Source organism: Thermobia domestica, chromosome 13, assembly GCF_964235325.1.
Source record: "Thermobia domestica chromosome 13, izTheDome1.hap1.1, whole genome shotgun sequence".
NCBI classification, from domain to species: domain Eukaryota; kingdom Metazoa; phylum Arthropoda; class Insecta; order Zygentoma; family Lepismatidae; genus Thermobia; species Thermobia domestica.
In genome coordinates this window covers 180,161,761-180,184,108 of record NC_137466.1, presented here as the reverse complement: position 1 = coordinate 180,184,108, position 22,348 = coordinate 180,161,761, and the positions used below count along the sequence as shown (strand labels likewise).

Sequence of the window (22,348 nt, the reverse complement as noted above, 5' to 3'; positions counted from 1 at the left end):
ATTATTATTATTATTATTATTATTATAACACAACAATAATAAAGCATGATATCCGTCCCTTAAGACAGTCGTAACTCTAAAATGCCATTTTACAGGTACAAAAAAAAAGTTGTACCTAAAGAAGAAAGTTTTATTATATTTTTGTTATTTCAATATATATAGTATTAGTTACTGTAGAGAAAACTTTTCTTAAATACATACGAATTACAATCCTAACACATTAAAAATCGATAACAATTTAAAACCGATTTTGAGTTGCCTTGGAGTGCACGGTGACTCAGCGGTAGAGCGCTTACCTCTCGTGCGTGGGGTCCCTGGTTCGACCCCCAGCCAAGTTAGTTTGTGGTTGACAAGATCGAGTCCGCAAGTTTTCTCGGGTTATTCCCGTTTCCTTCCACATGCTCATTCCAATTCTTCCATCATTATTCACTTGCCTTAATCATCTGTCTCCCTTAGCCTATCGTTGGACGTTAATCTGGAAATTTCATTTTGAGTTACTTTATTCTAGAAGTGCGAAATAATTCTTTTTCCTGCTGTAAAGTTGAGAAAAGTACAAAAATTATTTGTATAAGAAAAAGAGACAGAAACTAAAGAATCTTGCTTATCTTATACTAAGCACTTCACCTAGTATCAGGAAAGGTTCCCCCATCATTCCTAAAATTTCTTACCGAAGATCCTCCGACCTCCATAACCTCGTCCCAAGAATTGATAAGACTCCGCGCCTCGACTGACTAAATGCCAAAAACCCTAATGTAAAACTTGTCCCATATTTGTTACATTTATTTTTCAATCACGAAGGTAACACACACTTTCCGTCATTCCGGTAGCTGCAATTCTTCGAATTATATTCACATCCTTGCACCCAATGTGTAATCTTCTAGGTCTTCTATATAAACGAAACTCTCAACTCTTCGCTGATTCGCAACAACCATCACTGATACCCCTACGGTGCTAAAATTTCCGATCTATTGGTCCCAGAACACATATCCCATCACAACACTGCATTCGAACACTTCCATCTCCAGAATCTTTCCCCAGACTCTTTCATGTACCTCAGAAAGAGATGGGAAGGCATAATCTATCCACAAAACGCGCTCCCGGTCTTACCCGTGCACTCCATTACATTCACTCAGATATTTCCCATCAGTTTCTTTTTTTTTTCTGTTTTCGTCTTTATCAATTTCTCTTTTATTTTCACAGTAATTTTTCCTACATACTTTTCAATTTTCACTATTTCCTGTTTTTAATTTATTTTCTTAATATCTCCATTAACTTACGTATTTTTATTTTTCAATCCTTTTTTCTTCACTTATTATCCCTTCGCTCTATTGAACTTTTACCGACCTACCCATCTCACTAGTTTTATCTTCGAAAACTTAATCTAATTTCAGCGTAATAACACTGCCATGTAACCATGTGATCCTCCATTCCAAAATGGCGTCCATGTGAACGCTTTACGCCTAGTTCTCTGTGTTCTTTATTTTTTCTTTGCGTTTCTCGCTAATTTTACTCCTCTACTGATACACTATTTCGCGAAAACGTTTATAGTGTACATTTTCTAGTATGTGTAACGGGAGTGTATTACGAAGAAAGTGTAACGGGAGACACATCACGTATACACAAAAAGCTCATATTAAAGCTACTTTCAAAAAAGACCGCCAAATATTTCAATACTTTTCTCCCAATGTGGCACAAGTTTCAAAATACTCTGTTCATAGAAGTTTGTCTTTTGGGGAGGACAGCCATCTGTGCACAATCGATATGACTTCGTCATTAAATTTCAACAATGTGTGATACGTCGAACATATTCGACATTATTGGAAGTGAATTTTTCGTTCATTTAGAAATGACTTCTTCAATGGCTATGATGTTCTGTTTGCTTGATGCTGTTGTTGGACGCCCGGCATATGGCAAATTCGCAAGGTTCACACAGCCCTCTTCATAAAATGTATACCACTTGGAGATGCTACGGTCCATACAGCATTTCTCATACACACACACACGCCATTTCCATGTGAATTACACTCGGAGTTTGTCCTTTTTGTCCACAAAAAACGAGCGGGAAACTAGAGTTCGATTCCTGACAAGAGTTCCTGTAGTACAGACTCTTCGTTAAGGTGCAAGTTAACGTCTCGTATAGCTTTGGACAATGAATTCTAATCCAAACAACCAACCAAAAAACGCCTCTCTGCTTTTCACAAGTAGACGACTGTAACACATACACAAACTTTGCTCAGCAGTTCACGCTTCTGCCTCTAGAGGTATACCTGACCGAACAACCACCGACAAATGCGAACTTCAAAATACTTCTCTTTCAATTATCATGTCCTACATCAGTATAATAACGTGTAAAAAATTACTGGTCTGCTATGTAAAATGAAATGAAATCTTTATGAGTTTTACGCCTCACAGTTATGACGGTTAGGCTAAAGGAGACGGTCATGATGAGTAATGAATGAAATGGTGGAATGAAGAAAGTGGGAGGAAACGGGAAAACCCCGAGGAAACCCACGCACACGGTGTTTGTCCACCATAAAGCTCACTTGGCGGGGGCTGAGATCGAACCCGGGACCCCAAGCACCAGAGGTGAACGCTCTACCACTGAGCCACCGCGGCCCCTCTGATCCGCTATGTATATTAGTATATGTTCATACATACATGCCCTTCTCTATACTATTTATAACAAAAGAATCGATATTAAATGAATATTACTACTACAGTGAAACCTCCCTTAACGGCCACCTCTATAATACGGACAGATTTTTTTGTCCCGGCAAAAATATAGGTTCTCTTACGGAACAAAACCCTCCCTTTTACGGACGCTCTCAGATACGGACGCGGACAGTCCTTTTCTTCCCTAAAGGTTTCCATAACCTCTTCATAACGGACAGGAATTATTCTTAGTTCTGCGATATATTACACTAGACAGAAAAGTCTTTTCCCCACAAGTGTATATATCATTAGTCTAGACGTGGTGAACCATCAAACAGAACAGCTTGAAGCTGAACTTGAAATTATTCTTATTTAATTTAAATGAAAATCACTTTTCCTTCCGCTTTCCCCACCCATGTAGGAAAATATATCTTAACATCTTTGGTATATTATTCTTCATCAGTTGATATGTGGTGTACGCGGTAGGGTCTATATGAATATAGGATCTTAATGTATTTTTTACAGGGTGATGACATTGTAACTTACTCTCTCTTACGTTCTACAAGTTGTGTTTGACTTGGATAACCTTTTAAGGTTCTTGCACTCTGGTGCAACCAAATGAAATTATTAACTTATAATAAATAATATCATAAGAAATGTAATTAATCTTACCTTACTACATTATTCCTCGATAGTCTGTTGGCAGTCTATCTATTCTATCGGTATTTTTGGAAACATATATATATATCAATTGGAATATGTTTATTGTTCACAAATCTTCGATAATACAAAGTTATGTCTTTGGAGAAACAGGAAAATAAAAACGAAGAAAAGGAAAAATGTCAATTTACACTATTAAAAAAAACCGGTCCATAAACATCAACTCAGTATTCAGACTTTGAGTTTCCTTTAATCTTCTTCCACGTAATTGTAACTGATAAGTCTGTTATATCCAAGGTGATGAATGACTAAATTTGACATCTGGGAAATGATATGCAGCTCTAGCCAACTTCAGAAAGACGACGCACTAACCCACTCTCAGGGACACAAGACAAGGACGACGTACATAATAGCACCGGCCAAGTATACTGCTTTACATCATTCAATTATCAAATTTGGACATATTAATGATTTTCCTTACACACCTTTGCTTTCTCTGATAAGAGCGTGAAACAATACACCTACAAATTTGCTCTAATTACACAATTAGCAGTAAGAGTGATAACATTTACTTCTTTGCTTTACTATTAATGTATCAGCGCAGCCGTCGTGACTTACAATAAATAGTAATACTATCAGAAATTAGTTCCGAACCACTACGAACGGGATTACACTTTTAAAATACAAAACAAGTCAGTATTACTCTGACAGCGGGACGTGCGATTTATTCAGCAACCGTCACCCAAATATCTTCACTGGTGATACGTGCAATTTACTCAGCAACTGTCACTCACCTTTCATACATCTGAAATGTAACCTGTGTAGACGGAACTCCACTGTATTAACATCTATTTATGCCCATAGCCTTGACGGACTCCACTGTACTATGATGGTGCACTTTAACAAACTATCAGGTGTGATAGAAATATTTCGTAACTACTTTTCAGATGGAAGTAGGTAGATTCGCCGAAACTGATGGTAAACGCTTACTTTCCTATTTTTGACTAGAGAGCATCGAGGAGATACACGTTCTTTTATCAGAAGCCAATTCTGATTAAACTACACTGAAATACGTAGAATGAACCTGACAAATTATCTGAGAGGAACTGCTCTTCGGTATTATCTCCAATAACATACCACACTTTTGTTTACGGAATAGTAGTGATGATAAACACAAAATCAAAGAACATTATTAACATAAAAGCGTAAATATTTCGAAGCAAATTATATACTGTATTAAATACCAATAATAGCAAGAAGTACCAATAGACATATAGAAATTCTTACAATACACAATCAAGAAACATACGTAAATTTCTTCCAAATACTTTTTGTTGTTAAATTTTTAATGGTTGAGGACGGACGTTTAAGCTAATAGGAATGAAGATTATCGAAGTTGTGGGAGCTCACTGCGGGAAAACACGTTTGTAATTAAGCACTCATTGTAATATTTTGCCACGAGACTGCTCACATGTAAATAGATCCCTTGTTAAATTACAGTGATTCATGCAATAGATTACCTCAATACACCAATAGGAAGTCGTTGGATTAATATGAAAAAAAAAAAATCAGCAGTACCCGGACCTTACAAATTTTAATCACAAGCCCCCTGAGAGCTGGCTTTTGGTTCAAGAATTTCCAGGTGATGATATGCACTATAAACTATCACTTTCTGAATATTCGATGATGAATTTCCTTGTTTATACTTCTATGAAGACCACAGTATTTCAAATATAATTAGAAATGTGTTTCCATGCAGTTCGTCCCACTGTTCATGCAGATAAAACGAGTTTCTTCCAAAACATCCTGGATATCAATAGACTTATTATCTAAACTTTACCTGCATATGAAGCAGAAGAGACGGAAAATGTAAAACAAGCCACCAAGAACTCAAGCTCCCACTGATACATCACTTCAGCAGTTTTAAACACGTGTATCAGCAAGTTGATGTTACACGGCTTTTTAGAGTTTATAGTCTTGTTGTAATTACATAAATAACGAAGTTCCTTTAACACACAATAAACACTGTAAGACTTGCAATTCCTCCTGCTATTATTGTTTCTTCACATTAAATCTATTTAATGCTAATTTTCCATATATTTTGTGACTAACATATTGTACAAACACTCATATTGTTACGTCCTTCTTGATCAGCTAGCCTCGCGCCAGGTGCGCTTTCGCAAGTTCTGACTAACGCAAGCTAGCCTCGCGCCGGGTGCTTTCGCACATTCTGGATAACGCAAATCGCAATATTTGCAACGGAATTTACAAGCTTCGGAAATTTCGGTGTAAATGTTACTGGAATATTTATGCATTCTTCCGTACAGAGAACAATAATATATATAATAACTGAGGCGGAAAATCAGTCCGTCTCAACATGTAGTTAAGAAAATTACCAAACATACACTATCTTTTGTAGTATACGAATATATTAACATATCCCCCAGCAATAACATTATTTAACAAAAATGAATTTCTCCTTCAACCCTCCCAGTAATTCAAATATGTACTAAATAGAATATTTTCATATTGAATTTTACATATTTACGCTCATACACAATAACTGCATGCAATTACTGTTGTGAGAAATTAAATTTCTGTAACCTCTCTGTAACGGACAAAAATTCATGTCCCATTGGTGTCCGTTATTCAGAGGTTTCACTGTATTTATTTATTACAAGAACAAGAGGTTTGAGTACATCATTTCTACACTATAACAGTATGCATCTATCTGCTATCGTTTGCACATACCTATCACATTGAGAATATGAGACATTATGTCACTCGGAGTATTCAAGTCCTTGGCACAAGACCATAACGCTTGTATCCAAAGGCTTGGATCTTGATGGCCGAACCTTTTGCAACATGTTAGAACTGAATTGTAGTCTTGCTGCCGTATATGGTACAATAATATCTGCTGATACCTACGGAAAAATCAAAAACAAAACATGAGATTTATTTCGCAACAGTAATTCAACTTTATGAACATACACGCTGCTCCGCAAATTTTTTACATTTATTAAGCTGCTTAAATGTACTTTCTTCTATTCAAGAAATTACAGCACACCGAATGAATGGACTTCATCAATTACAGAAAATACAGGTGTATTTGCAAAGAACTAGAAGAGGAATCCCTAGGAAGCTACGCATGTGCATTTAGAAACAAATGGAAGGCATAATCTTTTCTAAGACCTTCATCCGTATATTGACCCAATTTCCAATACATTTAAGATGGAATTTCCAATTCGCACAAATGAATGAAGTATTCGTATTGTGTATGAAAGAATCCAAATAAAACTTTGTGGCCTTACTTGCAGTGGTTCCAAAGAAATGAAATGAAATTTTTGAGTTTTACGTCCCACGATTATGCCGGTTAGGCTAAAGGAGACGGTGATGACGAGATGAATGAAATGGTGGAATGAAGAAAGTGGGAGGAAACGGGAGAACACCGAGAAAACCCACGCACACGGTGTTTGTCCACCACAAAGTTCACTTGGCGGGAGCAGGGTTTGAACCCAGGACCCCAAGCACCAGAGGTGAACGCTCTACCACTGAGCCACCGCGGCCCCTGGTTCCAAAGAAATTTTACAATTTTTAAGTTCACCATTTCCCTAACCTTTCGTGACGAAATTTTTAAATTCATTCTAAATGAATGTACAATGTGTAATCTGTATATTAAAACTCTTCATATACCAAAGTTCCTGCCTTTATATCCACTGCGTCGGAAAAGAAATTCCCTTTCAAAAACATTCATTACTCTCATCGCTGCCGCTAGAATTCTGTGTGCCATCCGGCTTTGCCATCTCTATCATGCATTGGCAACGGGTGCTCGCGTATTTTGAAACACAGCACTTTTCTATCTGTTACCAGTCCTGACCAAAAAAAAAAAAAGTTATAAATTGAATGCACCTAGTAATTTCTTGAAGTTGAGCCAATGAAAGTTTCCACCCTCTAACTTCTAAACAAAGTTTTTTTTTTTTTTTTTTTAATCCATTTTATTATTTTGAGAGTTCATTTGTTATTAGGAATGTGCCCTCAAAGTTTATCATTTACTTATTCTTGTAACTACTGTACTGGTACACAAGGTGGCTGGATTGAAACACCTCAATTTGATATATTTATAATAAATGTTTTGTAGTATGCTAGGCAGTAGCTTCTGGTGAAATTTTAACCAGTTACAAGAAAATAAGATTACGTTCTTTTCTGCTATTTCAGCTGATGAAAATGGAAACCAATGCTAACGGCAAAAACTGTGTCGTTGTATGTAGAACTGGCCTGATTGTTGCAGTTAAACGACGTTTCTGTGCAGTGTATCAGAAGCAAAGAAGTATAGCAGTGGTCGAGCAATAGCAAGTGAAGAAGCTGTTCAGTGCATTACAGAAGAATTTCAGAGAAGTCATAGGAAGTCCATTTCAAAACCATCACGCGAATTTGCTATCCCAAAATCAACTGTCCACGATGTTGTTCACAAGCGATTAAGGTGTAACTACTACAGGGGGTGAAAACCAATAACAAGCCACAACGATCATCTGCCGAAGACATTCTGGAATGCATTGGGATTGACTATGACTTTCAGGCTAACGAACTGATTTCAGATGCGACAACATTCCAGTTATCAAGGCAGGTGAATCACCATGTTGAATTTGTGGTTCTGAAATTCGAGTATTAGTGAGTCTGCCCAAAATTCAACTTTTTTATGTGGTTCGTATCACATATCTAAACATGTTAGATTATCTTATATTCTCTCAGATACATTTACATCCACGCATATTAGAATTTATACACAAGGACACGATAGAGCACCTTCACACTGGCATTTAGCTGTCCGAGCTATATTGGGTACGGAATTCCTAAACAGAAGGATTAGAAGAGGTCGTCCACTTCCCTAGCCACCCTGATCGTCTGACCCTATTCTTTTCAACATTTTCTTTGGGAGTATATCAAGGAGATAGTTTATTTAACCGAAGTAACAACTATGAATAAGCTTCATGAAAGGATTACAGACATTAAGACAGATCTACCACACATGATACAAGCAACTTGGCGTAAACCTGAGTATCGACTGGGCATTGTCTGTGAAACTCGTGGGTCACATACAGAAAACTACTAAATGTACGTTTACAGAAACTTCATGTGTGCATCTATTCATTGACACATCACTTATTCAGTTCATTTAGATGTATCAAATGCATATGGAGTTACAGTCATTTGCAATTAGAACGTTTCAATTCGAACACCTTGTATTGTAGGGATGAAGCATGAGAAATCTAGTTACTTAAATCATAACATATGAACCTCCCAAGATATATACAAAACACGTTGATATATTTCGTGTAACAAATCATACCCTATCCTCACAACAGATGCTAAAACAGAAAGCAAGTGAAACTATATTGAATATTTTACACAATGACAGAACAAAGCAATTATGAAAGTTTTGTACAAACTATACAACATAATAACTTCCTATAGAAACAGGAAGGAAACCGGAAGGAAAGTTCGTACGAACTTTGGGTAATTTCCTCTTTTGTGTCCCTGTATATAACTTCTAATGTAATTTTAGCGGTTCTATTTATCTTTTGTCCATGGATGGGCAAAGGCTTGTTGCTCGAAAATATATCTACGTGTTGTCTTGGAAACATGTCAAGACAATAAGTTTTTAAGCTACTTAAGATTTTGAGCATTAACATTTCCCTACAGAATACTTACAACTTTCTCTCTTCATAAAGATACAAGATTCCACTCCGAAAGTTATGTATCTGACACAAGATTAACGTTTGGTCTTTATCATACTTAGCGTCTGGATTCTGCAACATTTTTACCACCCTCTGCTCATACTGCATCTTTTTTACGGAATCTTCAAGTGATGACCATACATGAAGATACTGCTCTATTAATGTATTGTATACTAGACTGCTAGAATTTGGTTGTTCCTATAAGGAGAATTTCAAAAGCAAAAATTTTTTACTTGAGAGCAAGGTAAACACAAATGCAATGAAATCCAATGAGTAGAAATATAGTTGTATGCATACCAACAATAGATTTGGTATAAAAATATGATCTGTTCCCTCTCTCTCTCTCTTTTTTTTCAATTTACATACACATAAACACTACTGAATTCAGATGATTTACTAATTCCTTCTTTTAAAAAATGTGTAATTTATATATTTGTTAATGTACAGGAAAACAATGAATCTGTACTGAATGAAATTTACTGAACATTTGGTAGTATGGCAAATTTTCGAATCGGTTCTAGATATCTTGTTCACTCAACCAAATAGAATAGAATAACTGATACAATATCAGGAAAAATTATAAACAAAAGTTTAGGATTTTAGATTTCTGGGCTTTCGGCATCTATGGCCATTTAGACCGTAACGTATGAGGGATGACGTCCCTCGGCGAGCACACTATCCGAGGAAAGGAAAGAAAGGAAAGAAGCGGCCTGGGACCTATAAGTTAGGTACTATCCCAGCATTTGCCTGGTGAGAATGAGGAAAACCCAGGAAAACCTCATTCAGGATGGCTGGCCTGAAAAACCTTTTTACACTTTTTCGACCGAGTACCCCCACCGGGAATCGAACTCGGGACCGCTCGTACAGAAGGCGAGAGCGTGTTAATGGAATAACTCATATTATGGAGGAATGTTCTAAAACTGCGAAATTATCACCACCGCTGAATTGCTTCTATGCAAACAAGTAATTGCTAATAATGAGCCAAATACTGGTAACTAAAATTTCTACTTAGCTGTTTTTTATGTTGTTTGGACTTCATGAGGTGTGGGAACAGCTTGTTATTGAGAACGCCGTGATCAAATTCACTTTTTTATTTTTAAAAATCGTAAGTGAGGTTATTAATAACATCAAAAATAAAATAAATTGTGATAATTTTTATTAGAAACAAATATCCTAAATTGAATGTTAATTGACATTTTCGAAATACCGGGAGAAAATAACTCAGGAAAAATAATTAAATTTTAGTGAAAAATGAAATCTCTTAGTTTAACGTCTCATGTTATCCCCTTTAGGCTAAGGGAGACAATGATTAAAGCAAGTGAATAATGATGGAGGAATCGATGGAATGAGAAAGTGGCAGGAAACGGAGTACCCCCGAGAAAACCCACGGACACGATGTTGTGGCCACAAGCTTACTTGGTTGCGGATCGAACCTAGGACCCCACACACCAGAGATAAGCGCTCTACCACTGAGCCACCGTGCCCTTAACATGAAATTTTAGTTTCTCTTATTTCTTCTTATTTTTTCTTAGGTTTTATTTTCAATGTTAATTAGCTATGTATATACGATTGTAGAGCGGAATCGAAGATTTGCCAAAAGTATATATATATATATATATATATATATATACTGCTGAATATTTACTATATATGGTAAGTATTCAGTAGTACTACATCAAACTTCATAATTGTATATACACTAACAGCCTAACAGGCCTAATTTATTTGAGCTACAAGTGCTTTATAAATATTATCACAAAGTTATCCATTTATATTCTTTAATTACAATAAATATTAGATCTTTTTAGGGTTTTCAGATTTAATATATTTTATTTTTTGTTTCTTTGGAGTTGTTTGCATTTTAATGCCCCTTTTCAGTATTAAGATCACGTGAGACGTGACCATGCAGCTTAACGTGGAATCTAATCACATGACCTCCATTATGAAAATTAACTATTATAAAACAGAAAGTGCCCTGTAAGTCTGCAAACGAAGGAAAATCATTGTGTTTTTTGTGTCCGTGCAGATAACTATTACTTTAATAAAGGAGGAACGAATCCAACTCATTCTGCTCTATAGTGGACGAAGTCTGGGAGAGGTGGGTTCTAAATTGAACAACCCTACACCGCATCTTCAATGTGCAATCATCACATTTACCTGTGTTCAAAAATTGGTGGAAAATTAAGGAAACAGGTTTCGTGGTAGAGAAGCCACGCAGTGCCCCTGCATGGTGGCCCACGGGTGACATCCGTCGCCATCTTTGGTGATCAGTCTCCGGGAATACGTGCAACGGAAAAGCCTATATGTCGAGTGCATTGTGTAGATGCTCATTCTGTTTCAGACTTATGGGATACCATGTACAAGTGGCATATGCAGAATTTCATCAAAGGGGGGTTCAAGCACATAATCTTATATCTTTCCAAAACATGAGTGATTATTGAATATATATATATATATATATATATATATATATATATATATATATATGTGTGTGTGTGTGTGTGTGTGTGTGTGTGTGTGTGTTACTATAGTAAATGTTTATTATTCCACAATATTTTGCTCAAAAGGGAAAAAGGCTACATCCGACCTTCTTTGCGTACGCCACTATCCTGTACATTAGAAAGAAAGGACATCGCATCGAAATCTGTACGATTAAGATATGTATTCCCTGACTTAAACATCTGATTGCATTAAATTATTGGAGTTTACTATTATTCTTTAGTAGAAGTACAAAATATATATTGATAATTCTTTAATGTTTCTTATATGTCACATAGTCAATTTAATGCGACGATAATTTTCTTCTTGGTGACTACATCATTTTGTAGAATAATTTCTATAATTTCCAATGATTTTGCCAGAGTGAGATCTTTAGTATCATGCATAATTAATCCATAGGCATGTCTAGCATTCTCACCTTTGGTAGGAGAGAACGGGTTTAATTCCGGTGGGAATCCCTGGGGCTCAGGATTCATTTTAAGTAGTAGATTCAAAATCTTTGAGTTTTACGTCCCACGATTATGCCGGTTAGGCTAAAGGAGACGGTGAAGATGAGAATGAATAAAATGGTGGAATGAAGAAAGTGGGAGGAAACGGGAGAGCCCCAAGAAAACCCACGCACACGGTGTTTGTCCAACACAAAGTTCACTTGGCGGGGGCTGAGATCGAGCCCGGGGCCCCAAGCACCAGAGGTGAACGCTCTACCACTGAGCCACCGCGGCCCCTAAGTTGTAGATTTAAGTCTAATATATAATCAGCGTTGAAAAGGGGGCGTTAAAGTCCAAATAATCAAACACATTTTCGTTAGAAATTGCTATTTCCACTAGATCACACTCTTTATTGTATATCTAGGGTGTTTCAAAAAATAACCTCAAATTTACAGTATTCCACAAAGAGAACACTCACGTATTTCAAACTTCCGCTAAAGGAAGACACATGCTTTGACATGTTAACACAGGCTGTTGAATATGAAGGTTAGTTGAAACAATCTGGCAACGCCCTTAGTTGTTTGCACCATAGAAAAGCAGAGATTTTTTTTTTTAAATGGTCAGAGGTTGTAAAACCTCTTTAGGCAATGACAATGCCTCTTGTGAGTTCTAATTGTTACGCCCCTAAAAGTAAACTGTATGTGAATCTCCTTCACTGCCCTTTGGGGAAGCAGCATTTGAGTCAACTAAATGTAAACTTGGAAATTTATTAATGCAATAGTGTAGACGGTTCGTTAATCAAGAACTGACCTTTTGATTTCCACACAATATAATAGACATTCCCATTCAAATACACGTGAATTCATCTAACGATTATTATTATTGTTAATGGCAACGGAGCAGCAGATCGTAAAACCCCTGGCCTTAGCCTCTTGGACAACTTAATATCAGCACTATCATATTAAGGGTTCACGATTAGGCGAAGTCTTAACACATAGATCATAAAAGATTTACAGAATCACTGGAATCTTAAAAAACTTTCAACGATTTTTGCGGTATTAAGAAAGAATAAGTTTAAGTTCTCTGTTTTTGTTGCATTCCTTATTAAGATTCCTTGAGATATGGACAAATATCTAGGAGAAAAAATGAAATGAATGCTGGATTCAAATAGCACATTCCTTATTAATATTGAGATATGGATGAATGTCTAAGAGAAACAATGATATGAATACTGGATTTAAGTAGTATCATTCCAGTAAGTATGGCATTATTAATGTAACATTACTCCAAATGTGTGCCAGCTTTATTCAGAGTGAGAAGCTACCAAAGCTGTACGTGCATCATTTATAAGCGTTCAATTGCGTTCTTTCAGTCGCATTGAGATGAGTCTCGCTACAGGTTTTGATATAGAAAAGAATTTTTTTTCTCAATCCTGAATAAGAATTTTAGGAATGCTCCAAAAAATGCATGAAAAAATTGCGATCTTCGCCAATAATTAGTTTTTGGATCAGGGGCTACCAAATTTTTGAACGGCCCCTAAATCGAGTTTACATATTTTTTTACGGAACAAGCACATCATACTGAGTTAAGTGATAGTTTGGGTTTGGCTACACTATATGTAGTTCTCCAGATATAAGGCCTACAAGATAATTTTTAATGTAATATATTGGATCTTTTGATCCAAGAACTAAATTATTTACAAATATGATATAGTATATTAATGCCAGTTTGGGTTTGGCTACACTATATGTAGTTCTTCAGATATAAGGCCTACAAGAAAATTTTTCATTAAAATATATTGGACCTTTTGATCCAAAAATGAAATTATTTATAAATTTGATATAGTATATTAATTCTATTAACTAAGCACTGTGATTTTAATTTATATATTACGCAAATTGATTCTTATTTATTGGAAAATATATAAATTATGTTCCCATAATTTGTCAGGTCGACAGTTTCTCAATGTCTCATACGGTCCTACCTTACTGTCACATTTAATGAATAGATATATATCTTTACCCGTGTTCCAAATCAATTCTACAGATACTTTAAAAATTAAAAAAAGAGTTTTGTCATCGGACTGCTAAAACAAAAATCTGTAACCAATTTGTTCATTTATTTAATTCTCCTTGTACAATACACTGCCCATAAAACACACAAACTTACCTTAACTAAGTGTTCCAAGAACTCAACTAACCTCTCAGGTTTATTTAAAAACAAGTGAATAAATTCTTCCGGATTAGCCTTATGATATTTTGGAGTGTTATATGACTCCAACATATTCTGAAAAAAATAATATCGATTTTCAGGAAACAATTCATACAACCAAAATTACATACTTATTAATTCTAAAGTATTGCAAGAGTATTAAAAGCAATACAGAACACTCGTTGAGGTTATATAGGATATTTTAATAGCTAAATTAAAATACAATTGTATTCATTGATTATTTTATTTTTAAAAAATCTCAACTTTTTTTTCTTTAAATAGTGCTTTTAAGGCAGCCTAAGGGCCTTACATTAAATAGTCAATTTTTAACTGAAAATGTGTTCATTCAAAGAGTTTATATCACTTCAAGATAAACTTTATCATAATCATTTTTTAAAGTTAAACAATTAAGTAACGGTACTACTTCCGTTGACTGTAAAAAAATTAAATTTTATGCATTAATATTACCAAAACATTAGACGAATACAGTAAACTTTTATTATAAACAAAATTACTTTTCTAATAATCAGACAATATTTTTCTTTAATGTGATATTAACGAGCAAATTAATACTTACTACTTCAACAAGTGGCTTGTCACTGGGCCTATACTGTGTACACAGTGTTTTTAACAACGCCGTAGTTTCTTCTGGAGCATTTTCAAGAAGAATCCTTCCATACTTCTTCATGTTTTCTTCGGCCTATTAGAATACATTTAATGGCATTACAAAATTGATACCTTTCAGACTAAGCGTTTTCATTATTTTCATCTGCTTCCTTCTCTTTTAATTGAAAGGTACATTAAGGCAATTACAGTATCCTAAAATTAATTACTAGCATTTAAATAGTAAAGAATTTCTTCTTAAACCTCTTTGTTTTATTGATCTATCACTATTATGGTTATACCTTACTATGTCTTGACTTACTGTGTCAGGCAAAAGCCATTCAGCCTATTTGTTAGTATCAATACAAACAGAAATTTGCTCTCTGATCAATGTAAAACAAACTAATAACGGCGTCAAATAGTTGTAGCAGACATGTCAAACTCATAATGCTTTCAAATTTATCTGCCAAAAATACCTTTAAATTTATCAGTCACTTGTACTCACAAACTGGCTACAAAAATTAACGAATTCACAGATGAGAAAATTGATGAAATTATAAAAATTCTAGATCTATTTTTAGAGAAAAACTAATTACTTTAATTTGGAAATAAAATTATAAACAACAGGAATGATTAGTTCATGAGGAATCTTTTATTGCCTTTGTTAGTAAACCATCATTAGAAACTATTTTGACACAAAAAAAGAGAAGAAAGTCACAAAAATTGCCGTTATGTAGATGACACGTTAATTATCTAAAGTGAAAAACAATTGCAATTTATTCTTTCAGGGTTGAATAAAACTGACTCAAAAATTAGAGTTACGGTAGAGTTAGAAAGCGACGATTCGTTGAATTGTTTAGATAAGCCTTTTCAGAAAAACAATCAATTTATTTTATCTATTTAAGCTCTAGTATAGATATGAAAAAATGCTCATTCAAATTTTAAAAAATCGAATGTTTCGATTAACTTTTCATGAGAGCATAAAGAGATTAGTATCTTAAGATGACGATTTAAGTAAGAAAACTGAATTAATTTACAAATTAAGAAAGAAAGAAAGAAAGAGAGAGAGAGAAAAAAAAAACGAATGATATATCTATGTTGACAAAAAATTATATTTCATACGTTGCTATTTTGAAAAGATGTCAATGGCCTTGGATTTACCTTGCAGCCATCTTGTTCACATGCAAGGTATTATATTATACACTGATCCCTTACTAATGCACCTTCCTAATAAAGGAACTAACCGTCATTCACCTATCTTTTAAGCATCAGCTGTTCCATTTCTGCCACCACGATTGAGGATGTGGCTGGAATTCTCTTAAGTCATTGCATATACTTGTGAGTCAATATTTGAATTTTCTCTTCCCTAATTTGATAATATGATGAACATTCCTTCCATATACAGAACATTTCTCCATGAATCATTTGAGTTTTCCTTTGAAAACGCAGAAACATAATCAAAACTCCCAAACCAATTTCATCCAATATGATGACACTAACTCCAGTTTAACAGTATCTATACTGTTGCAAACTATCATGACTATTATTGAGATACAACCAAACAATCTATAAAATTTCTGACCCACAGACCACATATATCAAAGTGTGGACAAGAACTGCCTCTTTTTGTATATGGATTAAAGGGAATACATTTTCAACGTATTTAATAATATTCTGAGATTCTTGAATTTTATTTTCAACCTAATCATACTCCGGAATCCTCGTCCCTAACTAGACCATCATCCCATATGGCAAACACCACTATAAAAATAAAAAAGTGATATATATATATATATATATATATATATATATACATCAAGAACTTATATTCTTTTGGCACAAAATAGATAAGTACCTTCTTTACTTACTGAAAGATGTGCTAGATATCCTCCTTATTGCATTAAATGTGAAATTGTTAAACACATCTACCCACCTCTTCGAATTCCAGTTTTCCAATATAATCTAGCGCTTCCTTAAACTTCTTATGGTCTTCTATTTGAATTTTTAGATACCAGTCATGTTTATGATGCTTCTTTGCTAATGACAATGCATCTTCAGACGACGCCTGACGGCATACTTTAATAGCGATTTCTACATCAAAGTCAACTTCACGATCTTTCGTCTAGAAAGAAAGGTAAACATCTGTATTACAATCCTAAACACATATAAACATTTTGAATATTATTTAACTTCCAAATTTGCTATCTACAAATCGCACTGAACTTTACGAGTCATTCTTGTCTTTTACGCAGCATCGAGATTTTGATTTAAAATTATAGTCAAAAAAGTTACCACTAATTGAATAAATAATTGAATGTGAATTAGTTTCAGAAAAAGCTGTGAAGAATTCGAGATGAAAATAAAAACAAAAGCAACGGTAACTGGAAAGAAGAAATGTGTCAGCTATAAAACCTGAAGAAGAAAAAGACAACACGTGGCTGGTTTTCGATGCCTAGACAGTATTATTCAGTCAAGCTCTTAAATGTAAGATGGAAATAAAACCAAGGAAATCAAAGCGTTTAGAAACGTACATTTTATTCCATCGTCGAAAGAACAGTCTCAAAAGAAGTTTAAAAATATGTTTCGTGAAAGGAAATTCTAGTTTTACTTCCAAGACTATGATCTTTAGATTAATGAAGATGGTGGAATGGTGAATTGATGAAGTGAGAATATGGAAGTATACGGGAAAACTCGGAGAAAACCCCGTATTGTCTACCACAAGTTCAAATGATCTGGGAACGAATTAGAGACCTCTAGCATCAGAGATGAGCTCTCTATTACTAAGCTATCGTGCTTTTTAAAATGTTTCGTAAAAATGAAATGACATTTTTTAGTTTAATGTCCAATAAAATTACGCCCTTAGGATGAAGGAGACGGATGATTAGTGAGAAGTGAATGATTGTGAAATTAAATTTTTGTACTCTCCTACTGGGAATCGAATCTGGGATCCCGTGCATCAAAGACATGCGCTAGCCACTAGACCAACAGGGAGGGCTATGGAAAAGTTGAATTCTACACAACAGTAATGAGTTGGTTCACAGTTGTAAATCTTGTTACAAAGCAACTACTTCTTAAGCGTGTTTAAATATTTCAATTTTTTTATTATTTATTTATTTATTTTTTTAAGTGTCATGTATGTTACAAGACTGCTGAATGATTCATCATTTAAATATTCATTACTTGTGATCTTACATAGAACTATATATCAAAAGCTTTTCATTATTCATAAATCAGGAAGAGAAGGACATCTTGCTATGGAATTTTAAACTTATTCCATCATTTTAGTTCTACGTGATGGACAAGCAGAATATTTCATACATCATGTCTTGTACGAAGCACCGCTTCCCGGTTTAACCCGAGTTATTTCGATTTACTAAGTAGGTCACTTCTGGTCGAATTTCTTCCCAAACGTGAGTATGTTGTACAAGAAATATCTCGCAATAAATTAGGAAACAACGATCGAGGAAGCAAGTGCGAATTTACTTGTGCTGGTCTAAATTGAAACAAATTCGGAAAACGTAACAGCTCGGGTTGGTCCGTCAGGACCTGGTTACTCTGGATAAAGTGGACCAGGAAGTGGTTAAGTTTTTCTTTAGATGCACCGAGGAAGAGCAAGGAGTGCCTTCAAACTGTACGCAGATTTCAAGGTATGAGAATAGACGAAATTACAACCGTCAAAAGGTGTTCTCAATATATGAACACTGGATTGTCCAAACATAACAGTTAGGCTGTGGTGCAAACCATATGGCCTGAGTGGAGAGCACCGACTTCACGAGTGCGCGAGTGTATGGTTGTTCTGGGAAGCGGATTGGGTGGCGTAGTGGTTAACGTATCGGCACGGTATGGCGTAGATCCCGGGTTCCAGTCTCGGTCCAGCCATTCACTTTTCACTCTTTGAGTGTTATGAGAACTTTTATTTAAGTTAACAGATAAATACCCTATCGTATCAATTGGTAATCATACAAAATTTAAATCGATTCATTTAAGTTTACTTACAACAGAAACATGAAACATATACAATATATTGAAAATTACCATTAGTATGTGCCACTGGAAAGTTAAGGAAAAATGGAGAGAGAAGTGCGGGGCAACCTATCATGCATGATCAGACGGCCATTACACCTTGTGTATGAGACATTATATTTAAATGTATCGCAAGAATGACTGTTTCACATTCAGTCATTCATTACTTACCATTATAAACTCTTTTAGTTTATCAGTCTTATTTAGTTTGGTGTAACAATTTAATAATAAAGTTGTATGGTCTTCTGTCGCTAGGCCTTGTTTATGTAAAGCTTGTAAGTATGTTGTCAGATTATCAATGTGCTGAGAATCAAGGAACTGAAAGAGATAATTATACAATTTAGGACTTCATACAGTGCGATCACAAAAATTCAGAATAAAAATTGAATACATTCAATTGCATTCAATTTGAGTATTAACTATGAAAAACTCTGGTTAATTCAATCTTCAAAATCAGACATTTCAAGGAACTGACAAGATCTGTAAACTGATTAAAATGTAGCAGATATTATTTCTTGGATGTAGAAACATTTTACATAAAATTTTAATGTTGAGAATACCATTCAAGTTCAAGCAAGTACGTGTCAAACCCAACAGAGCCTAAAAATAAATAAATGAATAACATGTCCCAAACAAAAGCAGTTTGTACAATGTGCACATCAGACTGTTTTTGTTTTTATCATTCAATCCTTTTCCTCTCCACATTCAACTGTGTGGCTTGAACATGTCATTTGGATCGCTATCTCACCTTCCCAAATACATAGGAGAGACAGAAGAAAAGCTTTCTTTCTTGTGTTAGTCACAGGCCTCCATATTCCTTTTGAAGTCCCATGACTTTTTCCCTATTGGCGGACTGCAGCTAATAACTTGGTAATTAACTAATTACTTGATGCTCTTTAAGGATATTGCGCAACTTGAGTCCTGATATCGTACCCTCTGCTTGTGAGTCCTTTGTTATAGCAATTATTTTGATTTCCACTTTATTATTCTTACCCTTTGAAACTTTATTTTTACTTCGTGGAAAACGCTGTTTAAGTCAAAGTCAGCTGAAATACTCTAGAAATATTCCCCCTACAAAGGTTCATTTCTTTGGACTCTGTTAGTTTCTGCTGTGCCTTTCCGTTTGCTTTCCATCGACATTTCTTACTTGGAAGTTAAAATAATTAAAACTATCCTACGAAATATATTAATAAAAGAGAAAACAACTGATTTTTACACACGCCAGATCCTCTGTAGATGTGAATTCTATAACAATACACCACCCAGTCGGCTTCCCAGAACAACCACTCACTCTCACTGATCCGAGTGGAGAGCACCGACTTCGAGAATGAGAAAGTCGCTGTTCTGAGAAGCGGACTGGGTGGTGTAATGTTTAGCGCATCGGCACGGTATGCCGGAAGTCTCGAGTTCGAGTCGTGGCCAGTTAGTCACTTTTTCACTCTGTGTGTCATCCTACATTTTTTTTTTTTTTTTTTGTAATTTTCTTTCATATTATTTTTTCTTATATTACAGTAACATTCTTTTCAATGTTGAATAACTTTATACCGTAAGGAATAGAGCTGAATTTAACATAGTATAAAAATGAAAAAAAAAAAAAAAAAAAAAAGACGGCATATTTGTGTATGTATACATATGTAAGCAAGATAACTTTACCAGAAGTTAATATTTTATTTTACTTTATAACTTGAAATCATAATGACATACGTCACACAGTAACAAATATACTGAATAAATTACCTTTCTTATAACATATGATGGTTCCAATTTACCAATCGTTTTGATATATTGTTCAATAGCTGCGTTGTGATCACCCTTGGTGTATAAATGGTCTCCATACTGCCGAAATATATCAATTAGACCATCTGAATCATACTGGTGACTTTTTGCGATCCTAAAAGAAAATACATATGAAGACAAACGTAGGAAACTGATTATACGAAAATGGTAACTTATGTAGAATACAACAGCGTACTGTATTTTGTAACATACACTACAATTAAATAGAGTAGTTCTTTGATAACAGCATAATGTAACACTCTTGTTTGTAATAAGATATTTTAAAGTAAAATTCTTATTAACATAGTTCTAAACACAGCACTAACGAAAAAAAAAAAAAAAACGATGAAATATGGGAAAAAAATTTTAAAGTGAATCGGAAATGATCGTGGTACCACTCACGTAGTAAAACTTCAGATAAAAGCCTGGAAAATCTCTGTCAGGATAGTTGGCATCCGGATTACAACCCAAGATCTCCCGATTCGGAATGAGAATTTTAACCGTCATACATTGGTTCATTATAACGGAAGAGTTAAAGTCTATCCCTTATTTTCCCTATGACTACTGAGTATTGTCGAATGTTTAACGAAAATAGCTATTTTTAATATTTATTCTGAATACACAAATATATACTCAACACTCTCCATCTCTAAGATCAATCATAATCTTCAACAGTGGCGGTTCTTGAGGGAAGTCCAATTAAATATCCATACAAACTAAGGTAAGAAAACTTACTAATGTGCAATTACATTAATAACTTCTCTTCCCATAGCTTGTAGCTACAGAAAGGTAATTTTTATCAATGTGACTTCCTTCAAAATCCATCACCGAATGTGTTGCACATTACATGAACATAAAAATACACTAGAAGTATCATTATTATTCGGCAACTATAACATGGTATAACTGTGGGACGTAAAACTGAAAGTTATAATAGTTAACGAAATACTAATAAAATAAACTATAAAAATTTTACTAATACACATATACAGTTTTAAATGTTTCAGTTCACTCACCTGATAGATACGTCGTATAAATTTTTCTTGAACAAAAGTGCTAGTTTTGACTGCAGATCTTTTTCTGACAAATGATAAAGTTTCTTGTCTCCACCTAAGACATAAAAAGAACCCCATTCTGCCAGTACAGCTTGAACTTCTCTCATAGGAGCCGAGAATACAATAAATTTGTTTTGGATATCAAGAACAGTTACCATGTGCTTCTCTAAGCTCGCTTCTTCACTGAAAAAAAAAAAAAAAAACATAAATATTAGATATGATTAGTACCCCTGTCATAATATATATATATATTCACTAGTGCAAAAAAATCTGGTGGTAATTTGCATACTGTAATAATCTCAACCTGTGATAGTTTCTTAGTTTGAACTTTAAAATTATGAGCAAATAATACCAAGCAGGCCATACATTATTATAATCGAAAAAACCAGTTTGACTAGTGCACATCATCCTGATATGCTTTTAGTCGGTGACTTCACCAGAATAGTATGTCTTCAAGTATGTATCTTTTACGTTACCAGAATAAATACTGTTACGAGAACGCACTGTTGGGAGGATGATAAAATACGAGGAGCATTCAGAAAGTAATACCTCCAAGCCCACTACTTGACTAATAGTACTGCAAACATTCTGAACTGTTTATCATTAATGTACCGATGTATAATCTATGGAATGTCACTTCTTTCACCTTCTCGTTCCAGAGTAATGGAGCAATCCATGGCATCCAGTGGTAACGTCCGGTTGAACC

At 34.7% G+C, this 22,348-nt stretch overlaps 1 protein-coding gene across 1 annotated transcript in view; it reads right to left on the bottom strand.

The window, feature by feature from the left end:
* Positions 1–22,348, bottom strand: part of Vps11 (vacuolar protein sorting 11) — a 77,879-nt gene that overhangs the window by 31,955 nt on the left and 23,576 nt on the right. Inside the window, exons 8-15 of the mRNA XM_081736999.1 lie at positions 21,604–21,825; positions 20,549–20,702; positions 18,983–19,129; positions 16,722–16,910; positions 14,763–14,885; positions 14,144–14,260; positions 9,022–9,245; positions 6,064–6,236 (exon numbers count right to left, since the gene is read on the bottom strand). Coding sequence (XP_081593125.1) covers positions 6,064–6,236; positions 9,022–9,245; positions 14,144–14,260; positions 14,763–14,885; positions 16,722–16,910; positions 18,983–19,129; positions 20,549–20,702; positions 21,604–21,825 — 1,349 coding nt within the window. The remainder of the gene's footprint in view (positions 1–6,063; positions 6,237–9,021; positions 9,246–14,143; positions 14,261–14,762; positions 14,886–16,721; positions 16,911–18,982; positions 19,130–20,548; positions 20,703–21,603; positions 21,826–22,348) is intronic.